The sequence below is a fragment of the Chiloscyllium plagiosum genome, unplaced genomic scaffold (genome assembly GCF_037043375.1).
Source record: "Chiloscyllium plagiosum isolate Xiang-an unplaced genomic scaffold, Cpla_swu_hap1 HiC_scaffold_2, whole genome shotgun sequence".
NCBI lineage: Eukaryota > Metazoa > Chordata > Chondrichthyes > Orectolobiformes > Hemiscylliidae > Chiloscyllium > Chiloscyllium plagiosum.
Window position 1 is genome coordinate 44214512 of NW_028270140.1, and position 19055 is coordinate 44233566.

Here is a 19055-nt window from a genome sequence, read left to right on the forward strand (position 1 = left end):
CAGATCCAGGGTTACTGCAGGGGTCAGAAAAAAATCAATCCTCGTGTGACATCTATGCGGATTGGAGAAGAACGTCAAATCCCTACCTGTAGGGTGGAGACACCTCCAGATGTCCACCAACCCTAATTCCCCACACAGATCCAACAACTGTTTAGTTTGTGCAGAGGGTATCGAGGGACCTTTAGGCAACCTGTCTACTGTGGGGTCCAATAGGCAGTTAAAATCTCCCCCTATAATGATGTGCCAAGACTTGAGACTTAACGTTTTGGAAAAAACAGCTACCAAGAATTTAAGAGGATGAGCTGGGGAACAATAAACATTTAAAATGCTATATTCTTCCCCATTTATCAAGGCTTTAAGAATTACAAACCTCCCGTATGTGTCTTTAACACATTCCAACAATTTAAATGAGAGATTTTTCCTTACCAATATAGCCACTCCCCTACTTCTGGTATTAAATGATGAAAAATAAACTCGGTCAAAGCCATTCTGCTTTAATTTCAGATGCTCCATGTCATCCAAATGTGTCTCCTGTAACAAAGCAATATCCACCCTCACCTTTCTAAGACTCAAGAGTACCTTCTTCCTCTTAATTGGTGAGTGACTTCCCTTGATATTCCAGGTACACCATTTAATCAAATCATTAGCCATAATCTTCTGCAATTACATTTAAATTCCAGAGAGGAGGAACCCGAACCACAAATTGCTGAGCCTTAGTGTTGCATGGTCCACCAAATATAAAAACTACATAAACTAAAGCCACTACATTTAACAAACATACAAAATTATTAAAAATAAAAAACAACAAAAAACAGAAAACAAACCAACATATAAAGCGCCAATAGCCCTGAGTAGGGGAATTCACCCCCTGCCCGGAGGGGGCAACTACCTGTTCCAAACTGCCCATAAATAGGCATCTAACCATCTCAACCACAGTCACTTCTCCCAGCTAGAGCCGCATCGCAAGCACAAGCTAAAAAGAATAAACACCCCATAGAATATCAATATGAATAAAAAAACATTATTTTATAAAAAAAAGGAATAAATACCCCACCCATCCTTTGGTATGTCCTCACTTAGAAATTTAAAATGTACATCTTAACCACCGCCAGACATAGTTTGGACCAAATTATTATCAATAGAGGGAAAAAAAAGGGTAAAAACAAAGCTCCAACCGGATTTCCTCCATTTCTTTTACAGAATGATAAACGCATACCCAAGCAACAATATTTATACATACTACAATTGTTTAAATTAGATTAGTTTGTCCACAAAGTCTCTTGCCTTCTCCGATGTGTCAAAGAGATGCATGGATCCATCTAAGGTGACCCAAAGCACTGCCGGATATCTCGGAGTACTGAATCCCAAGCTCCTTCAATCTTCTCTTGACACCATCATATGATTTTCATTTCTGGATCACCGCCGCTGAAAAGTCCTGAAAAAACATGATCTTAGACCCCTTGTAAATTAGGGCCTTTGGATCCTTCCCCTGGAGTCTGAAAGCCTCCATGACTCTCTCCTTATCCCGGTAATGATGGAACCGCACCAGGAAAGGACGAGGGCGTTGACCCAGACCCAACCTCCGCACTGTGACCTGGTGAGCCCTCTCTATCTTCAATCCTCTCATGTCAGTCTCCAAGTCAAGGAATTTCGGAAGCCAATCTTCAACAAATTCCGCAGGCCGCTCACCTTCCTTACCCTCAGGTAGACCAATGATCCGAATGTTTTTTCTCCTGCCCCTGTTTTCAAGATCATCCACTTGGTCATGCAAATTATGAACCTGCATCTTCAGGGCTTGGATCTCTTCCTTAAATGAAGTGGCATCAGCTTCCACTACTGTGTCCCTGTGCTCCACCTCATCTGCTCTCTTCTCCAGGTCTCCCAGTTGCTGCTCATGCGTCTGCAACATGAGAGAGACTGGAGCCAGCTTCTCTTCAATCTGTTTCCTCAACATCTCGCGAGATTTCGAGAGCTGGTTCACCAGGTCTTGGAGAGTAATCGGCTCCGAGGCTGCTGCCAAGTTGAGCTTCAGGCCCGGCCTCAGATGCTCCTCCTCCCTTTTTCGGCATTTCTGGACAGCTGAAAATACAGGTAAGTCAATTTTTAAATGTTTCTTAGGGCTCCACAATCTTTCCAATGCCCCAAGAAATCCTGATGACCTTGGTTGGGTGGGTTAAAGGACCGTCCTGCTCCTGCTGCGATGCGAAGCTCTGCAATGTGATCTTCTCAGATCGCCACCATTTAGATCCCCCGGGCTGCTTATAGATGTTGATCTGATTCAGTGTGAATACAGAGGAATCTCGAAATCCAAACAGATGAAACTGGGACTGAACCCTGAGGTGTTACTGAACAATTTACTCAGACACCGACTAGGGAAATTGAAAAAGTATATTTTTAGACTAGTAACTGATGATAACTGCATAAGCGAGCAACCTTTCCGATGCAGTTGTTTACAAAATTTCCCATAATGTTCCTGGTTTCCTTTATTTTCAGTCTTTGACAGAAAGAAAGAGCAGTTATCTCAAAGGTCTCCACTGCTAAACAAATGAGTGTGGAAATGGCAATTCCTCTTGGTGTTCATTTCAGTGAAAAAAAAACTGGATGGCTAACTGTATTTGTAATCAAAAGTGAAATGGGTAGGTGTTTGCTTGGAATTGTCACAGAGTATGGCCTATCAGATATAAATAACGGATTTTAAGAATAAAAAGTGGACAAAGCTCAGTTCAATAATTCAAAGTGCAGCAAAATACTCCAGCAGGGCCAGGTCTGTCTGGATAGCCTATTTCTGAATTGTACCTTCCATGTAACTCTTTATCAGATATACCTCAGGCTCTCAGTGTAACAAAAACCCCTCTGAGAAAATTTTCTTCAACAATTAACAACTATATTCAAACATCCCTATGAATAGCAATGTGTTGCATTCATAATGCTTTTTTAAATTGATGTACTGTTATGCATCTGACATATACCAGAGAGGTTTCAAGACAGAGGCTCAAACTAATCTCTCAACTTGTAATGATTTGATTGATTGCTCTCTGGTTCTTAACATTTTCAGACTGGTAACTTCGAAAAAACAATATGCTTCTTCAAACCTCAGCTATTTTACTGGTTCCACTCTAACAGTTTTCTCTTAGCTGCTGCCCTTATTTTTGAGTGATCCAGTAACTGCCTCTTCAATTGTGATGCATTGCTATTTGGCACAAATTTCAAATCATAAATCAACAGATTTGACACAGAAATTTGTATATTGTACATGCAATCCACAAATTCGGATGCCTAACATGCATACTGGGTGCAGTTTTACACACAGCAGCAAGTATTGTGAAGAATATGTTTTGATTGTGCTGCCCAAATCCTTACACTCCACACCAGGCTTGCACTGACTCCAAATTACAACATTCAAAGTTGAGAAAGTTTACTGTTTCAAGTTATTTCTGGATTTAAAAAAAAATTGTTAGCGATTTTTGAGAAGATTTGTAGCTCAGTTTGATGATAAGTCTGTAAGTTAGCTCGCTGAGCTTGAAGGTTTGTTTTCAGACGGTTCCTCACAATAATAGTAACATCATCAGTGTGAGTCTCAGGTGAAGTGCTGGTAGTATGTTCCACCTCTCTATTTATAGGTCTTGGTTTCTTAAGGTGGGTGATGTCATTTCCGGTTCTTTTAATCAAGGGAAGGTAGATAGGATCTAAATCGATGTGTTTGTTGATGGAGTTCTGGTTAGAATGCCAGGCCTCTAAGAATTCTCGTGTGTATCTTTGTTTCACCTGTCCTAGGATGTGTGTGTTGTCCCAGTCAAAGTGGTGTCTTTGTCTGTCTGTATGCATAGAAACTAATGATAGTGGGTCGTGTTGTTTGGTGGCCAGTTGGTGTTCATGTATCCTGGAGGCAAGTTTCCTGCTACTTTTGTCCGATGTAGTGCTTTTTCACAGTTCTTGCATGGTATCTTGTAAATGACGTTAGTTTTGCTGGTGGTATCTAATAGATCCTTTAGGTAATTAGTTGCAGTTTAAGTGTGTTGGTAGGTTTGTGGGCTACCATAATCCCAAGGGGTCTGAGTTGACTGGAAGTCATTTGTGATATGTCTTTGATATTAAGTAATGTGGCTATAGTTTTTGATTGTTATATCTGCTTGTTTGGGTTTGTTTCTGAGGAATCGGCGAATTGCGTTTATTGGTACCCATTTTTCTTGAAAACATTGTATAGATATTCTTCTTCTGCTTTTTGTAGTTCTTGGGTGCTGCAGTGTGATGTAGCTTGTCAAAATAATGTTTTCTTGCAGCTCCATTTGTGGGTTAGATTAGATTACGTACAGTGTGGAAACATGCCCTTTGGCCCAACAAGTCCACACCGACCCGCCGAAGCGCAACCCACCCATACCCCTACATTTACCCCTTACCTAACACTATGGGGAATTTAGCATGGCCAATTCACCTGACCTGCACATCTTTGGACTGTGGGAGGAAACCGGAGCACCCGGAGGAAACCCATGCAGACACGGGGAGAATGTGCAAACTCCACACAGTCAGTCGCCTGAGGCGGGAATTGAACCCGGGTCTCTGGCGCTGTGAGGCAGCAGTGCTAACCACTGCTTCTGAAGTTAAGTACTTGGTTCCTGTGTGCTGTTTTTCTGTAGATGCTGGTTTGAAGCTCTCTGTTAACTGTATGTTCAACTATCATGTCTAGGAAATGACATCACCCACCTTAAGAAACCAAGACTATAAATAGCTTATTATATAGACTATAAATAGAGAGGCGGGACATACCACCAGCACTTCACCAGAGATGATCACTGATGATGTTACCTAGTATGGTGATGAAATGTCTGAAAACAAACCTTCAAGCTCTGTGAGCTAACTTACACACTTAAAATAATTGTGTTAAGGAGCAATGATTTTGAAGTCATACAGCAAAACAGTTCCTTAAATCAAAGAGTCATACAGCATGAAAACAGACCCTTCAGTCCATCTGGTCCATGCTGAATGTAATCCCAAACTAAACTAGTCCCACCTACCTGCTCCTGGTCCATATCCTCCAAACGTTTCTTATTTATGTATCTATCTAAATGTCTTTTAAATTCTACCTGAATCCACCACTTGAACAAAAATAAATGAAAAGCAAAGAAATCCAGCTCTAATTGATTTGCTATAAACACCAAACACAGCAAATTATCTTCAGTACAATTGCCAAGTCACTAACATGCAGCAAAAGACACCTTTCAATGGACATTCATCAGGAATGTTCCAATTTGGCAAGGCACAATTAGATTTGCAGTAAAGTAGTTCACTCTGTCACATTAATACGTTGCATGTTCTGCTTCCCGAAACGATCTACCCTGTTAGCTCTCCAAATGAGAATGACAATTAAATTCCACAATGGTCATATGTTTTTATCCCAGAAGGAAAAACCAGAAAAAAAAGTCATTCTTGGAAATGACTGCACTTAACCTTCATTTTGCAGAATAAGACAAGTGGATGTATCATTCACAAGTTTTACTGTTACTCCTTTCTGGAATTTAACAATACAAATACATTGGCACTAAAAATCAGGTTGAAAATGACCCAGAATAATGTCAATCAAAAGATAATATTTTGGATTGGATTTGAGAGAAAAAAAATATCTTTGTGCTGATCCGTTCTGCCATTCCATTCCCGAGAAATAAGGTTCAAGTAGATATACACGTGGGCCAGATTGTCAAAGTAAGGTCAGCAACCCGACACACAGATGCGTTCCTGGTCCCAGCCTCTGTGCTCTGGCTGCCATGTACCAGCATGCCTTGCTCATGCCTTGCTGATGAGAACAGGCAGCCCACCACAAGATCAATAGAACCCAAGATGGAACAAAAAAACCTGTGAACTCAAAGTAAAAGGTTCAATGGTCATCTTGGTTCAAGTTGGTCTGTGAAGCCTCAGTTCTCTATAAAATAACAATAAACATTGCGATGCCTATGGAATGATACTGACAGGCAATAAGATTCAGCAGATTGTTAGGTTCAGGGTGAACAAAGTCTTTAAAAATTGCAATCCTAACCTCTTGGGCCGCTTATGTACCTCCTGAACAAGCTTATTGGGCCCTTAATTGGCACAAAGTGGATTTTTCATTCTGTACCTTCTGCCAACCCTTCAAAAATTTCAAAATGTTCCAAAGAAGACTGGCTCCTAAAACAACTCTGAGGACTATGATTCTGAAGTCACACCTAGACTTGTATGCAAGCTCACAACCATTGAAAATCAAACATATTGGATGAGAATTTTGTTTACATACCACTGCTTCTAGCAATGTAGTACAGAACTGACTCACCAGGGAGTGGACAGGAAGCACTTACAAGCTGCTACCTGTGCAGCCCACGTGACCTTTCTCATTGGTATTACATGTAAATGAATTTTCTTCCCTCATCAGGAGACGACTTGAGTATAATACCTGTGGTTGACAGGGTTCCTGCTCGTGCCGCTGTTTTATAGAGCGGTGCATGATACAGTGATGAAATTGGCTCGTAATTCTGTGCAGGCTCAAAGTGCACAACAGGTAAAACAGCATGCATCACTTTGGGAAAGGCATCTTCCAGCACCATTTCTTTGTCGTCCCAGCGGCAGGCATCCATAAACATTCCATGGACCAATACACCATCTTTAGGGGAAGATAACTTGTGGAAAAGGGAAAACAAAGATACACATCAACAAAATATTAAAGACAATATTGCATGAAATCAAAGTATATAATGGATACCATTATGTTTTTTTGTCAAGGAAGTGGAAACTCCTTTAAAAAAAAGTGACCAAAGCTTTTCAAAATTCAATGAAAAAGAATTTTATTTTCATGATGTGAAGTATCATCCTGATACAGGCTCAGTTTTATCACACACATATGATAGATTAAAATTAACATATTGATGATTCTAAAATTGATGCCATGTAATGAAGACTGAAGGAAAAATTCTTCATTTTTGGAAAAAGTAGGTTTCTTAGATACTGATTCTGTCCAATATTCACAATAAATGTGCTGCAACAGTTATAGCCTAGCCAACTTTACGGGCATTTAAATGGTCAATGAATAGGCATATGGACAAGAATGGAATAGTGTAGGTTAGATGAGCTTCAGACAGGGCAGCGAAACATCAAGGGCCGAAGAACATTACAGCGCAGTACAGGCTCTATGTTCTATATGAAAATGAAGATAATGTGGATGGAGATCCAGAATACTAACAAATGGCATTGTGAAACAGGGTGCAGACAAAGGAAGAGAAAGGAAGAATAAAAATGTCATAATCGTAAGTGATTACATTCATTAGTGGAATAGATAGTATTGTTGATTGGGCACATTAGGAATGGAGGATTGAGCTCATGTAGAACTGTTTAGACTGTATAGCCTGGTTTGGTATAGTATACACTCTGTTACATTTTAACACCTATCAGAATGTAAGCATAAATCAGCAATTTCCGATCAGCAACTAGAAGATCCTGGAACACATTACTCTGAAATGCCGCTGCAGACATGATAGTCTATTAGATTCTCCTGATTTTCAATCCCTTTTCATTTTAATGCCCTCGGACAAGAATGCCCAGGCAATCACAAGTTGGAAAGGAGTACCGCACTTTAGGTGGTCAGCTCCTATATAGCGGGTTGTGAAGAAGAGTACTTTTCAAAATCACTGTGCAAATATTCCAGAAAAAAAATGCAGATGTGCTGGAATCAAAGGAAATGTAGATTTTCACACAGGATAATGTAGTGACACTTAGTACACTTTCAGTAACGTTTGAAGTAATATCTGGGAATATGTACTGTTTGCATTTACACTACATCCTACTGTGGATGTATAAATATATAAGTTTTTAACTGTGATATTTTGTGTAATTAATGGTTGGATGTAAAAGTACAATATTGGAATCTAATAGGTTTGATATTTGGAAAAGGTCGAACTGGTTTATTCTTGCCAAGAGAAGGAGTGTTTTTGAGACTTTCTGAATGAAATGAACAAGTAAAAATAATTTTCAAAGGGATAATTGGAAATGAATTTACTTACAAAAAGTGATCAACATAGAGTCGTAGAGTCATAGAGATGTACAGCATGGAAACAGACCCTTTGGTCCAACCCATCCATGCCGACTAGATATCCCAACCCAATCTAGTCCCACCTGCCAGCACCCGGCCCATATCCCTCCAAACCCTTCCTATTCATATACCCATCCAAATGCCTCTTAAATGTTGCAATTGTACCAGCCTCCACCACATCCTCTGGCAGCTCATTCCATATACGTACCACCCTCTGCGTGAAAAAGTTGCCCCTTAGGTCTCTTTTATATCTTTCCTTTCTCACCCTAAACCTATGCCCTCTAGTTCTGGACTCCCCGGCCCCAGGGAAAAGACTTTGTCTATTTACTCTATCCATGCCCCTCATAATTTTGTAAACCTCTATAAGGTCACCCCTCAGCCTCCGACGGTCCAGGGAAAACAGCCCCAGCCTGTTCAGCCTCTCCCTATAGCTCAAATCCTCCAACCCTGGCAACATCCTTGTAAATCTTTTCTCAACCCTTTCAAGTTTCACAACATCTTTCCGATAGGAAGACCAGAATTGCACACAGTATTCCAACAGTGGCCTAACCAATTTCCTGTACAGCCGTAACATGACCTCCCAACTCCTGTACTCAATACTCTGACCAATAACGGAAAGCATACCAAATGCCTTCTTCACTATCCTATCCACCTGCTCAACTAGAACCAATTTCCACAGAGAATCGTGAAGTCATACAGCACAGAAACAGATCTTTCAGTCCACCATATCTGCACTGACCAGACGTCCCAATCTGATCTAGTCCCATTTAGCAGCATTTGGCCCATATCCCTCAAAATCTTTCCTATTCAAATACCCATCCTTTTAAATGTAGTTTTACCCACCTTCACCACTTCCTCTGGTAGCTCGCTCCATACATGCACTACCCTGTCAGGTCTTAAAAAAAAGTAAAACCTTGCAATTATTTTGCCCCTTCCTTTCACTACTGTCCCTGCCAGCTTCACAAATTTCTGTGATATCGTCCTCCATTTATTCTGATTTGTTGAACATTCCTGATTTTAATTGTTGCATTGTTGTCGGTTGCGCTTTCAGTTAGGCCTCAAGCCCTAGAATTATCTACCTAGACCACTCTATCTCCCTTTCCTCCTTTGAGACAAATTTCAAAATTTACCTCCCTGACCAGATTTTTGGTCATCTGACCTAATATCTCTTTATGGGTCTTGGTGCTATATTTTATTTTGTAATGTTCTTGTTAACTATCTTGGACTATTTTTAGTACATCAAAGGTGCTTGATCATTATTAGTTACTATATAATAGATATCAATGGCCTCAGAACAGCAATTGGGTTAGACAGTTCCAGAGAAGGGTCACCTGACTTGAAATATTAATTATGTTTTCTCTCCACAGATGGGGCCAGACATGTTGTGTTTCTCCAGCAATTTCTGTTTTTGTTTCAGTTAAGATGCTTGTATGAAATTTGAAACAAGTAGAAAATTACTTATTGTTACGTTTTTCACTAACATGCATTTTGCTACTTTACAAGCAATCATGGAATTAAGGTTGCAACTCTCCAGAATTGGCTGCAGTCATCAGGAACTGATGTGTACACTGCTGTGTACGACACTGGAGAAAAATCATAGGAGTACTAAAAAAAGATAGTTTTTGTGATGTTTTCTTTGAACATTTCTGTGTAGCAGATATGAAATATCGACAACAGGGAAGGGTTGCTTGGCTGACAGTCAAGCATCGACCAATTAGAAAATTATATTTTAGCACCTTACCTAGCAATAGGAAATAGTACATCACTATTAGTGGACGTGTTGGCTGAGTAATGGCTGGGGTGTACAGGCAGGTCACAAGGTGAGACCTTCAAAAATAGACTTAATCAAAATTGGCAACACTACGTGGAATACTGGGTAAAGCTTCATTTCCTCATGACACTTTAGCAAAGGTTTACAACAACATTTGTTTATAAGCATATTCATCATTTGATCAAACTTGGTGTACAGCAAAAGTCTTCCATTACTGTTTAAACACAAGATACTACCTATTAATTCTAAAATTGGCAGTCCTATATTTGAATGGGTTAAGAGGAACTCTTAAGAGATAAACTCAATTGGATTTTTGTTTTAAACAGGACAAGTTCAGTGAGGTTACAACACTTGACACAGACAGAAGCATGGGTGAAGATCTGGTTTTAATTAGACCTTTTTTCACGGTATAGAACATTAACTGTTTAGTTTATTTTTTAAGAACTTCCATAAATTTTCATTTCAAAAATTGCTGAAACATAATTCCTCTTTAACACAACCCATATCCATGTTTCTACCTTGGCTAAAAGATAGCAATCCTGTGTTCTATTAATTCTACTTCTTTAGTTATATTTGCCACTCTGAATTAATAAACTTTTAAAAATGAATGCATTGATGTATCCATATAATTCATACAGAAACTTAAACTTTTAAATAGTATAGTCACCAATAAGAGATGAAATAGCAATATTATGTAGGTAATCTATAGGACTTGTGGTTCTATTGCTAGATGGATTGCATTGTACAACACTGTAACATTATTTTACAAAAGCTGAAATTACCATTTCATCCATTGGGAGCACCTCCCCAAATTTTAAAATTTTCATAGCTTCTGCTACTTCCATTGCATTCCGGTACACAGGAATAACATTAAAACGAAAGGTAAGTTCATCAATTGGAAGGTTATATTTCCTGGCATGGTTCTGAAGTGTGCCTGAAACAGAAAACAAAAAAAATTGTCGTAATTGGTGGGAGTTCCAATCTGGCAGATCTTCCCTTCTTTAAAGCCAATCTGCCAGCAATAAAGGGAAGTTGAGTTTTCATTTGTGGTGAGTAAATAAAGCATTAATGAGGCATAAGGCAGAACTACAATTTCCAAAACATTTTAATTTTCTGGTACAAGTCCACATTTGCAAGTTTGTTCATACAATGGTGATTCACCTGCTGTATGCAACAGCTAAAATTATGCCTGAAGAAATTTGCTTGCACCCTCTACATCAAGGTGTTGCAATATTGGGACAGCTTTCAACTTTGCACAACATAATTAGTTAAATGGTGAAAAACTGCATAAAGCTGCAACACAAAGAGACATGGGAGTACTTGTGCACTAAACACAGAGTGCTAGCATACAGATGCAGCATGTAATCAGGAAGCCTAGTGGAATGTTGATCTTTATTTCAAGGATATATAAAAGTAGGGAAGTCTTAATGAAACTGTACAAGGTGTTGGTGATTAGATTAGATTCCCTACAGTGTGGAAACAGGCCCTTCGGCGCAACAAGCCCACACCAACCCTCCGAAGAGTAACCCAGACCCATTTCCCTCTGACTAATGCACCTAACTCTCTGGGCAATTTAGCGTGGCCAATTCAACTGACCTTTACATCTTTGGACTGTGGGAGGAAACCTGAGCACCCAGAGGAAATCCACGCAGACACGGGGGGAATGTGTCAACTCCATACAGATGGATGCCTGAGACTGGAATCGAACCTGGGTCCCTGGTGTTGTGAGGCAGCAGTGCTAACCACTGAGCCACCCAAAGAAACTACATCTGGAGTACTGTTAACAGTTTTGGTCCCTTTATTGAAGAAAAGAGATCATTTCATTGGATGCAGTTCAAAGAAGGTTTACCAGAATGATCCCTGGTATAAAAGGATTGTCTTATGAGCAAAGATTACTCACAGAGTTTGGGAGAATGACTGATAATCTCTTTGAAAGATGAGGCAGCATAGTGGCTCAGTCTTTAGCATGCTGCCTCATACTGCCATGGACCCAGATTCAATTCCAGCCACGGGTGATTATCTGCTTGGAATTACACATTTTCCCTATCTGCATGGGTTTCCTCCAGTTCGATGGTTTCCTTCCACACTGCAAAGATGTGCAGGTTAGGTGAATTGGCAATGCTAAATTGCCATAATGTTCTGGGTTTGTAGGTTAGGTGGATTAGACTTGGGAAATGCAGGATGATGGGGTAGGGGTGATATTTATACTAACATCTAATCCACTCCTATTAAAGAGTTTGGAAATCAGGGAACTTCTGGAAGCTCTTTACATACAGAAAGAGAAAATTAACCTTCTAGACATTATGCAGGCTATTGTGTTACATCAAGGATCTCCATTTATTCAATATAATACATCCCACGTGGGGTTGAAATTAATGAATACAGAAGGAACAGAAATTGAGAGAACTCTTGCAAAAAAACCTTATGGTCTTTTCTGTGCCAATGCATGATGGCATAGAATCAGCAGAAATGCATACTGAGAAAGAAGATCAAAACGTAACACTAAATTAAATCAAAATAGGTACAGAGGTGGACTTAATGAATGTGAAATCTTAAGATGCACCAGAGTGCAAGCCCCACCTGTTTGTTGCTCAAAATAAACAGAACACTTAAAATGCCGTAACCAGCAACTTTGAAATTGTCATTAATACAAAAATAAAATTGGTTGTCAGTTTGCGGATTGATTAAATTGTCCAGTGTTTTAAATATGACTGTTTGTAAAGGCAAATTAACCATATAAGACCAGGAAAGTGGAAATGGTTCCAGAGGAGAATTCTCTTTCCTTTAGATGAGAAATAGGTGGCAGGCTAAACCTGTCATGTGGCACAGAGAACAATGCTTGCTGATAATCTTAATGCCAATGTGGTGGTGGCACTGCAGATGTGAACAGGTAGTGTTGTCAATGCAAAGACATGACTTGGACTAAGACTGAACAGTGTCTCTTTCACAGATCATGAAACCATTGTTAATTGTCAGAAAAACGCATCTAGTTCACTAGATCCTAGCATCTAGGAAGAAATCTGCCATCCTCACCTGGTTTTGCCTACATGTGACTCCACATCCACAGCAATTTGGTTGATTCTAAATTGCCTTCTGAAATGGCCTAGCAAGCCATGCAGTTGTACCAATCGCTACAAAGTCTCAAGGAAGTGAAACTAGATTAGATTAGATTACTTACAGTGTGGAAACAGGCCCTTCGGCCCAACAAGTCCACACCGACCTGCCGAAGCGTAACCCACCCATACCCCTACATTTACCCCTTTACCTAACACTACGGGCAATTTAGCATGGCCAATTCACCTGACTTGCACATCTTTGGACTGTGGGAGGAATCCGGAGCCCCCGGAGGAAACCCACGCAGACACGGGGAGAACGTGCAAACTCCACACAGTCAGTCGCCTGAGTCGGGAATTGAACCCGGGTCTCTGGCGCTGCGAGGCAGCAGTGCTAACCACTGTGCCACCGTGCCGCCTGGCATTGACCTAGGCACCAGAAAAGACAATGGCAGAAACAGCCCTGTCAACCCTGCAAAGTACTTCTTACTAATATCTGGGGGCTAGGGCCAAAATTTGGAGACCTGTCTCAAAACCTAATCAAGCAACATCCTGACACAATCATACTTACAGAAACATGCCTTACAGACAATGACCCAGACACCAGCATCATCATTCCTGGATGTATCCTGTGCCACAGGCAGGACAGATCCAGCAGAGGTGGCGACACAGTGGTATAGAGTTGGGAGGGAGTTGCCCTGGAAGTCCTGCCTCCATATTGAACAACATTTAGAGGAAGTACGGAGGATGGCAAGAGCACAAAATGCACGTAGGAGGGGGATTTCAGTGTCTACCACCAAGAGTGGCTCAGAAACAGTACTATGGATCAAGCTGATTGGATCCGAAAGGGTCTGCAATTGGTTTTGAAGGAAGCATCAAATGGGAAAACATACTTGACTTCAACCGTACCAATCTGTCCATGAAAGTATCAGTAAGAGCAACCACTACACAGTCATTGTGGAGACGAAGTTCCACTTTCGTATTGAGAATAACCTCCATTGTGTTGTGTGGTACAATCATTATACTAAATTGGACAGACTTTGGATAGATCTAGCAACGCAAGACTGTGCATCCACGAGGTGGTGTGGGCGATCAACAGCAGCAGAATTGTACTCCAGCACAATTTGTAACCTCATGGCCCGGCATATCCCCCACTCAACCATTACTATTCGGCCAGGGAATCAACCCTGGTTCAATGGAGTGTGCAGGAGGGCATGGTAAGAGGAGCACCAGGCATACTTGAAAATTAAGTGTCAGCCTGGTGAAGCTAACAAACAGGACTACTTGCATACCAAACAGCACAAGCAGCAGTTGTGAGCTCACAACTAAAGGATCAGATCTCAGCTTGGCAGGCCTGCCACATCCAGTTATGAATGGTGGGTGAGCAATTAAACAATTCACTGGAGGAGGAGGCTCCACAAGTTTCCCCTTCCTCAATGATGGAAGAGCCCAGCATACCAGTGCAAAAGATAAGCTTGAAGCTTTGACAGCAACCTTCAGCTAAAAGTGCCAAGTGGATGATCTATCTCAGTCTCCAGCATTACAGATACCAGTCTTCAGACAATTTGATTCGCTCCATGTGATATCAAGAATGGTTGAAGAAACTGGATGCTTCAAAGGTTATATGACCTGACAACATTCCATCAACAGTACTGAAGGCTTGTGCTCCAGAACTGGCTGTTCACCTGGCCAAACTGTTCCAGTACAGTTGCAACATTGCCACCTATCTGACAATGTGGAAAATTGTCGAGATATGTCCTGTACATAAAAAGAAGGACAAATCCAACCCAACCAATTACCATCCCATTGGTCTACTCTCGATCATCAGTAAAGGGATGGAAGGTGTCATCAACAGTGCTATCAAGCAGCACCTGCTCAGTGACACTTAGTTTATGTTCCGCCAGTGCCACTCAGCTCCTGACCTCATTACAGCTTTAGTTCAAACATGGACAAAGAGCTGAATTCCAGAAGTGAGGTGAGAGTGACAGCCCTTGACATCAAGGTCACAATTGACCAAATGTGGCATCAAGGAGCCCGAGCAAAACTGGAATCAAAGGGTATTGGGGACAAACTTTCCACTGGTTGGAATCATATCTGTCAGATAGGAAGATGGTTGTGGTTGTTGGTGAGTTATCTCAGCTCCAGGACATCTCTGCAAGAGCTTGTTAAGGTAGTGTCCAAGGCCCAACATCTTCAGCTGCTTCATCATTGACCTTCCCTCCATCATAAGGTCAGAAGTGGGGATATTCGCCAATGATTGCACAATGTCCAGCACTGTTCGCAGCACCTCAGATACCGACACAGTCCATATTCAAATGCAACAGGATTTGGACAATATCCAGGTTTGGGCTGACAAATCTCAAGTAACATTCATGTCACACAAATCTAAATGCCATAGCTTGACATTCAATTGTGTTACCATCACTAAATTCCCCCACAATCAACATCCTGGGGGTTATCATTGACTAGAAATTCAACTGGAGTGGCTATAAGAGCAGATCAGAGGCTAGGAATACTGTAGTGAGTAACTCACCTCCTGACTCCCCCCAAAGCCTGTCTATCATCTACAAGACACAAGTCAGAAGTGTGATGGAATACTTTCCACACTTGCCTGGATGAGTGTAGTTCCAACAACACTTAAGAAACATGACACCATCTAGGACAAAGCAGCCCACTTGATTGGCTTTACATTTACAAGCCTCCACTCACTCCATCACTGGTGGTCAGTAGCAGCAGTGCATACCACTTACAAGACACGCTGCAGAAATTCACCAAAGATCCTCCAACAGCACCTTACAAACCATGACTACTTCCAACGAAAAGGACAAGGGCAGCACAAAATGGGAACATCACAGCCTTCAAACTGGCCTCCAAGCCTCTGACCATCCTGACTTGAAAATATATTGCCACTCTGAATCTCTCCTCTCCATCGTGTCCCCTCCCCTCCATTCGCTAACATCAACCCCTCTCACTCTCCAATAATCTTCCCCGAATAGTCCTTCAACCTCCAAATTGTGGGTCTGTCATTCACATTAATAAGTACAGCTTTAACAACACATGAGAAACTCAATATAGTCCATAATAAAGCAGCCATTTTGATGAATATTTCATGCACTAACTCAATTACCTCCTGCTTTCATCTTGGTTTGGTGCCACCTATGAAATGCATAACTCTCTGTCGGTTCATCTGCAGAACCCCATAGATCACAACATCCACTGTCTGCTCAGACATCCAGAAGGTGCTCGGCTCTTCACCTCAATTCCATAGAAAAACCATAGAAAATCATACATCATTCAGACTTGGACATTATCATTGCTCTTTCACTTCATTGAAAAACTGGAACTCCCTATCCAACAGCATTGTGGAATCATCTTCAGCACATTAATATCAGTGATGCAAGAATAAGACTCATTACCACCTTTTCAGGAGAGCTGTAGATAAGTAATACACAAAGCAGAAAGGAATAATCAAAATCCAGGTGAGATGAAGCAGAGTGAGGGAAGGCTGACAAGGAATGTAAGCAGCAGCATTGATCATCTGGATTTTAAAAAGGGGCTGCACGGTGGCTCAGTTGTTAGCACTGCTGCCTCATAATGCCAGGGACCCGGGATCGATTCCAGCCTTGGGCGACTGTCCATGTGGAATTTGCACATTCTCCCTGTGTCTGAGCGGGTTTCCTACCACAGTTCAAAGATGTAAAGGTTAGGTGAATTGGCCATGCTAAATTGCCCGTAGTGTAGGTTATTAGTCACGTTTAAATATAGGGGAATGGGTCTGGGTGGGTTACTCTTCAGAGGGTTGGTGTGGACTTGTTGGGCTGAAGGGCCCGTTTCCACATTGCAGGGATTCTAATTCAACAAAGGCCTCACCAGTGATGCTTACATCTCACAAATTAAGTTTTAAAATGTCAAGCTAAAGTAAGTTGAATAGATTGTAGCAGGTTGACAATAGGTTAATTCGTTCAGGCTGTGCTACTCTACATCAAAAAGGCTTTTTGAAAGAAATGCATCTCTCAAGGCATTACTGACCACAGACTAAGGATTACAAACAACAGTCTTAATGAAATCAACTGGCTATATGTAAAGATTGGGTTTTCAAGGAGCCATGACTTAATGGATACATGCTGAAGCAAATTTTGATAATCACATTTTTAAAATTCCAAATGATGTACCCTGTGATATAAATCCATGATATATATTACGTGATTATTATTATTATGTGTGCATTCAGCTAGTTGACAAAAGAATATTTTGAACAATTTATGAAATGATTTGGCACAACTATGAAGTCTGCTTAATAGCCTGCTAAGTAAACTGGCAGAGGATGCATTTTAATTGCTCTTCAGATTCTAGGTCAGAACAGGCTGTCTTTCTATAATTATACTTTGCTTGGAAGTATGAAACAGAACTGTTTGGTGTGCCAGGTGAAAAATGCTATCATCTTCATTAATGTTTTAAAAATCCTCCAGTCCATATCCGTAAACAATAATTCAAAATACTTCCCTTACTCAGATTATTAATTCAACTCATTTTGCAGTATTTTCACCAAATGTTCATTCATTCAAATAACAAAGAAAAAATGGTTGCTGAGTATTAAACATCAAACTCAATTCAAAATTAACCAACCAGTCAATAATGTTATTTTCAAGAAATCTATCTGGCTGTGATGTTGCTTGTTATTTTTCCAAGAGGGCTCGTAAAGGCAAAGGTGCCAATATGTCTGGAAGTGGCAACTTTAAACAATGGCAGGGGAGTGGCCAGTTCTCCAAGTTCAGATTTTTTTTCTAGTTTGATTTGTTTTAGAAAGCAATCAGAATTGCTGGTAGCAGAGAAGCTGCTACAGTGAAACAAGGTTCCATGCTTCAACAGATGTTTCTTGCCTGACTCTTCTCTCTGAAATCTCTCCTGCCTGTAAGAGATTGAATTTAACATGTGCTAATGAGTGTGTTTTTGGGATGTTGCAGATATTGGAACAGCTCCTTCTTTAAGTTACAATTTCGAGTCAGTTGGGTTTCCAAACAGTTAAGTTATTCTAAATTCTGTTTTATTTTGTTCGTGTTTCAACCATGGTGTTTAAATAAATTGTTTTGCTTAAACCTGAGTGGTTTGACCAACTGCATCACTCCTGAAACATCCACTATACATCTGCTATTAAAATAAGAAAAAGTTAGGGCCTGGTCTACCTTTTTAAAATGTTTTGAGAGAATCTAGCCTGGTCCATAACACTGGCCTTACCTGTCAGAAATCCCTGAGGAAAGAAGAATCCAGAAATCCAGAAAGACTTTGGTTGTCCTCGTTTGATCCAAGTCTAAAAATGAGGCAAACTAAAAATTCAGTTCTGTGTAATCATTTCCACACGTTAGCACTTGGCAGTTCACATTAACCCACTGAACTGAATATATAAAATCACAAAGACAATGTAGTCAGTTAGTCAACCTAATTTTGAACTGTCATATGCTTTGTTTAATTTTCTCTTAAAATTAAAGGAGAATTCACTTAGTGCTGCCAAACATATCAACACGAGATAGCAGTTATATATTTATAATTCTTCCTCTTGACTAATTCAAATAAAGATATTAGGTAAATAACCAGTTTTTCAGTTTCTGTAAAGGCCATATTTTGAGCCAACTGCTTTGACATGACTACGATTGGATGTCACCATCACAAGTTATTTTCTTCATCCTTTCAGCAGAATTCAATATTCTCAATTGTACTATCTTTCAATGGCCTACCAGGGAAAACATCTATGTTTTTGAGGAGAAAGTAAGGACTGCAGATGCTGGAGATCAGAGTCGAGAGTGTGGCGCTGGAAAAGCACAGCAGGTCAGGCAACATCCAAAGAGCAGGAGAATTGATGTTTCGGGCATAAGTCCATTATCAGGAATGGGTCTTGTGGGCCAAAGGGGCTGAGAGATAAATAGGAGGGGGATGGGGCTGGGGAGGAAGGTAGCTGAGAGTGTGATAGGTAGATTAAGGTGGGGATGAAGGTGATAGGTCAGAGAGGAGGGTGAAGCGGATAGATGGGAAGGAAGGTAAACATGTAGGACAGATCAAGAGGGTGGTACCAATTTGGAAGGTTGGATTTGGGATAAGGTGGGGGGAGCAGAATTGAGGAAACTGTGAAATCCACATTGATACCAAGTGGTTAGAGGGTCCCAAGGCAGGTGGTAAGGGTTTGAAGATG

The 19055-nt window shown here is 40.7% G+C and overlaps 1 protein-coding gene across 1 annotated transcript in view; it reads right to left on the reverse strand.

The window, feature by feature from the left end:
• The window catches only part of dnah6 (dynein, axonemal, heavy chain 6), a gene marked incomplete at its 5' end in the record, with an annotated part of 301703 nt that overhangs the window by 4831 nt on the left and 277817 nt on the right, over window positions 1-19055 (reverse strand). Inside the window, 3 exons of the mRNA XM_043705917.2 lie at window positions 6419-6641; window positions 10601-10752; window positions 18107-18179. Of these exons, the coding sequence (XP_043561852.2) occupies window positions 6419-6641; window positions 10601-10752; window positions 18107-18179 (448 nt within the window). The remainder of the gene's footprint in view (window positions 1-6418; window positions 6642-10600; window positions 10753-18106; window positions 18180-19055) is intronic.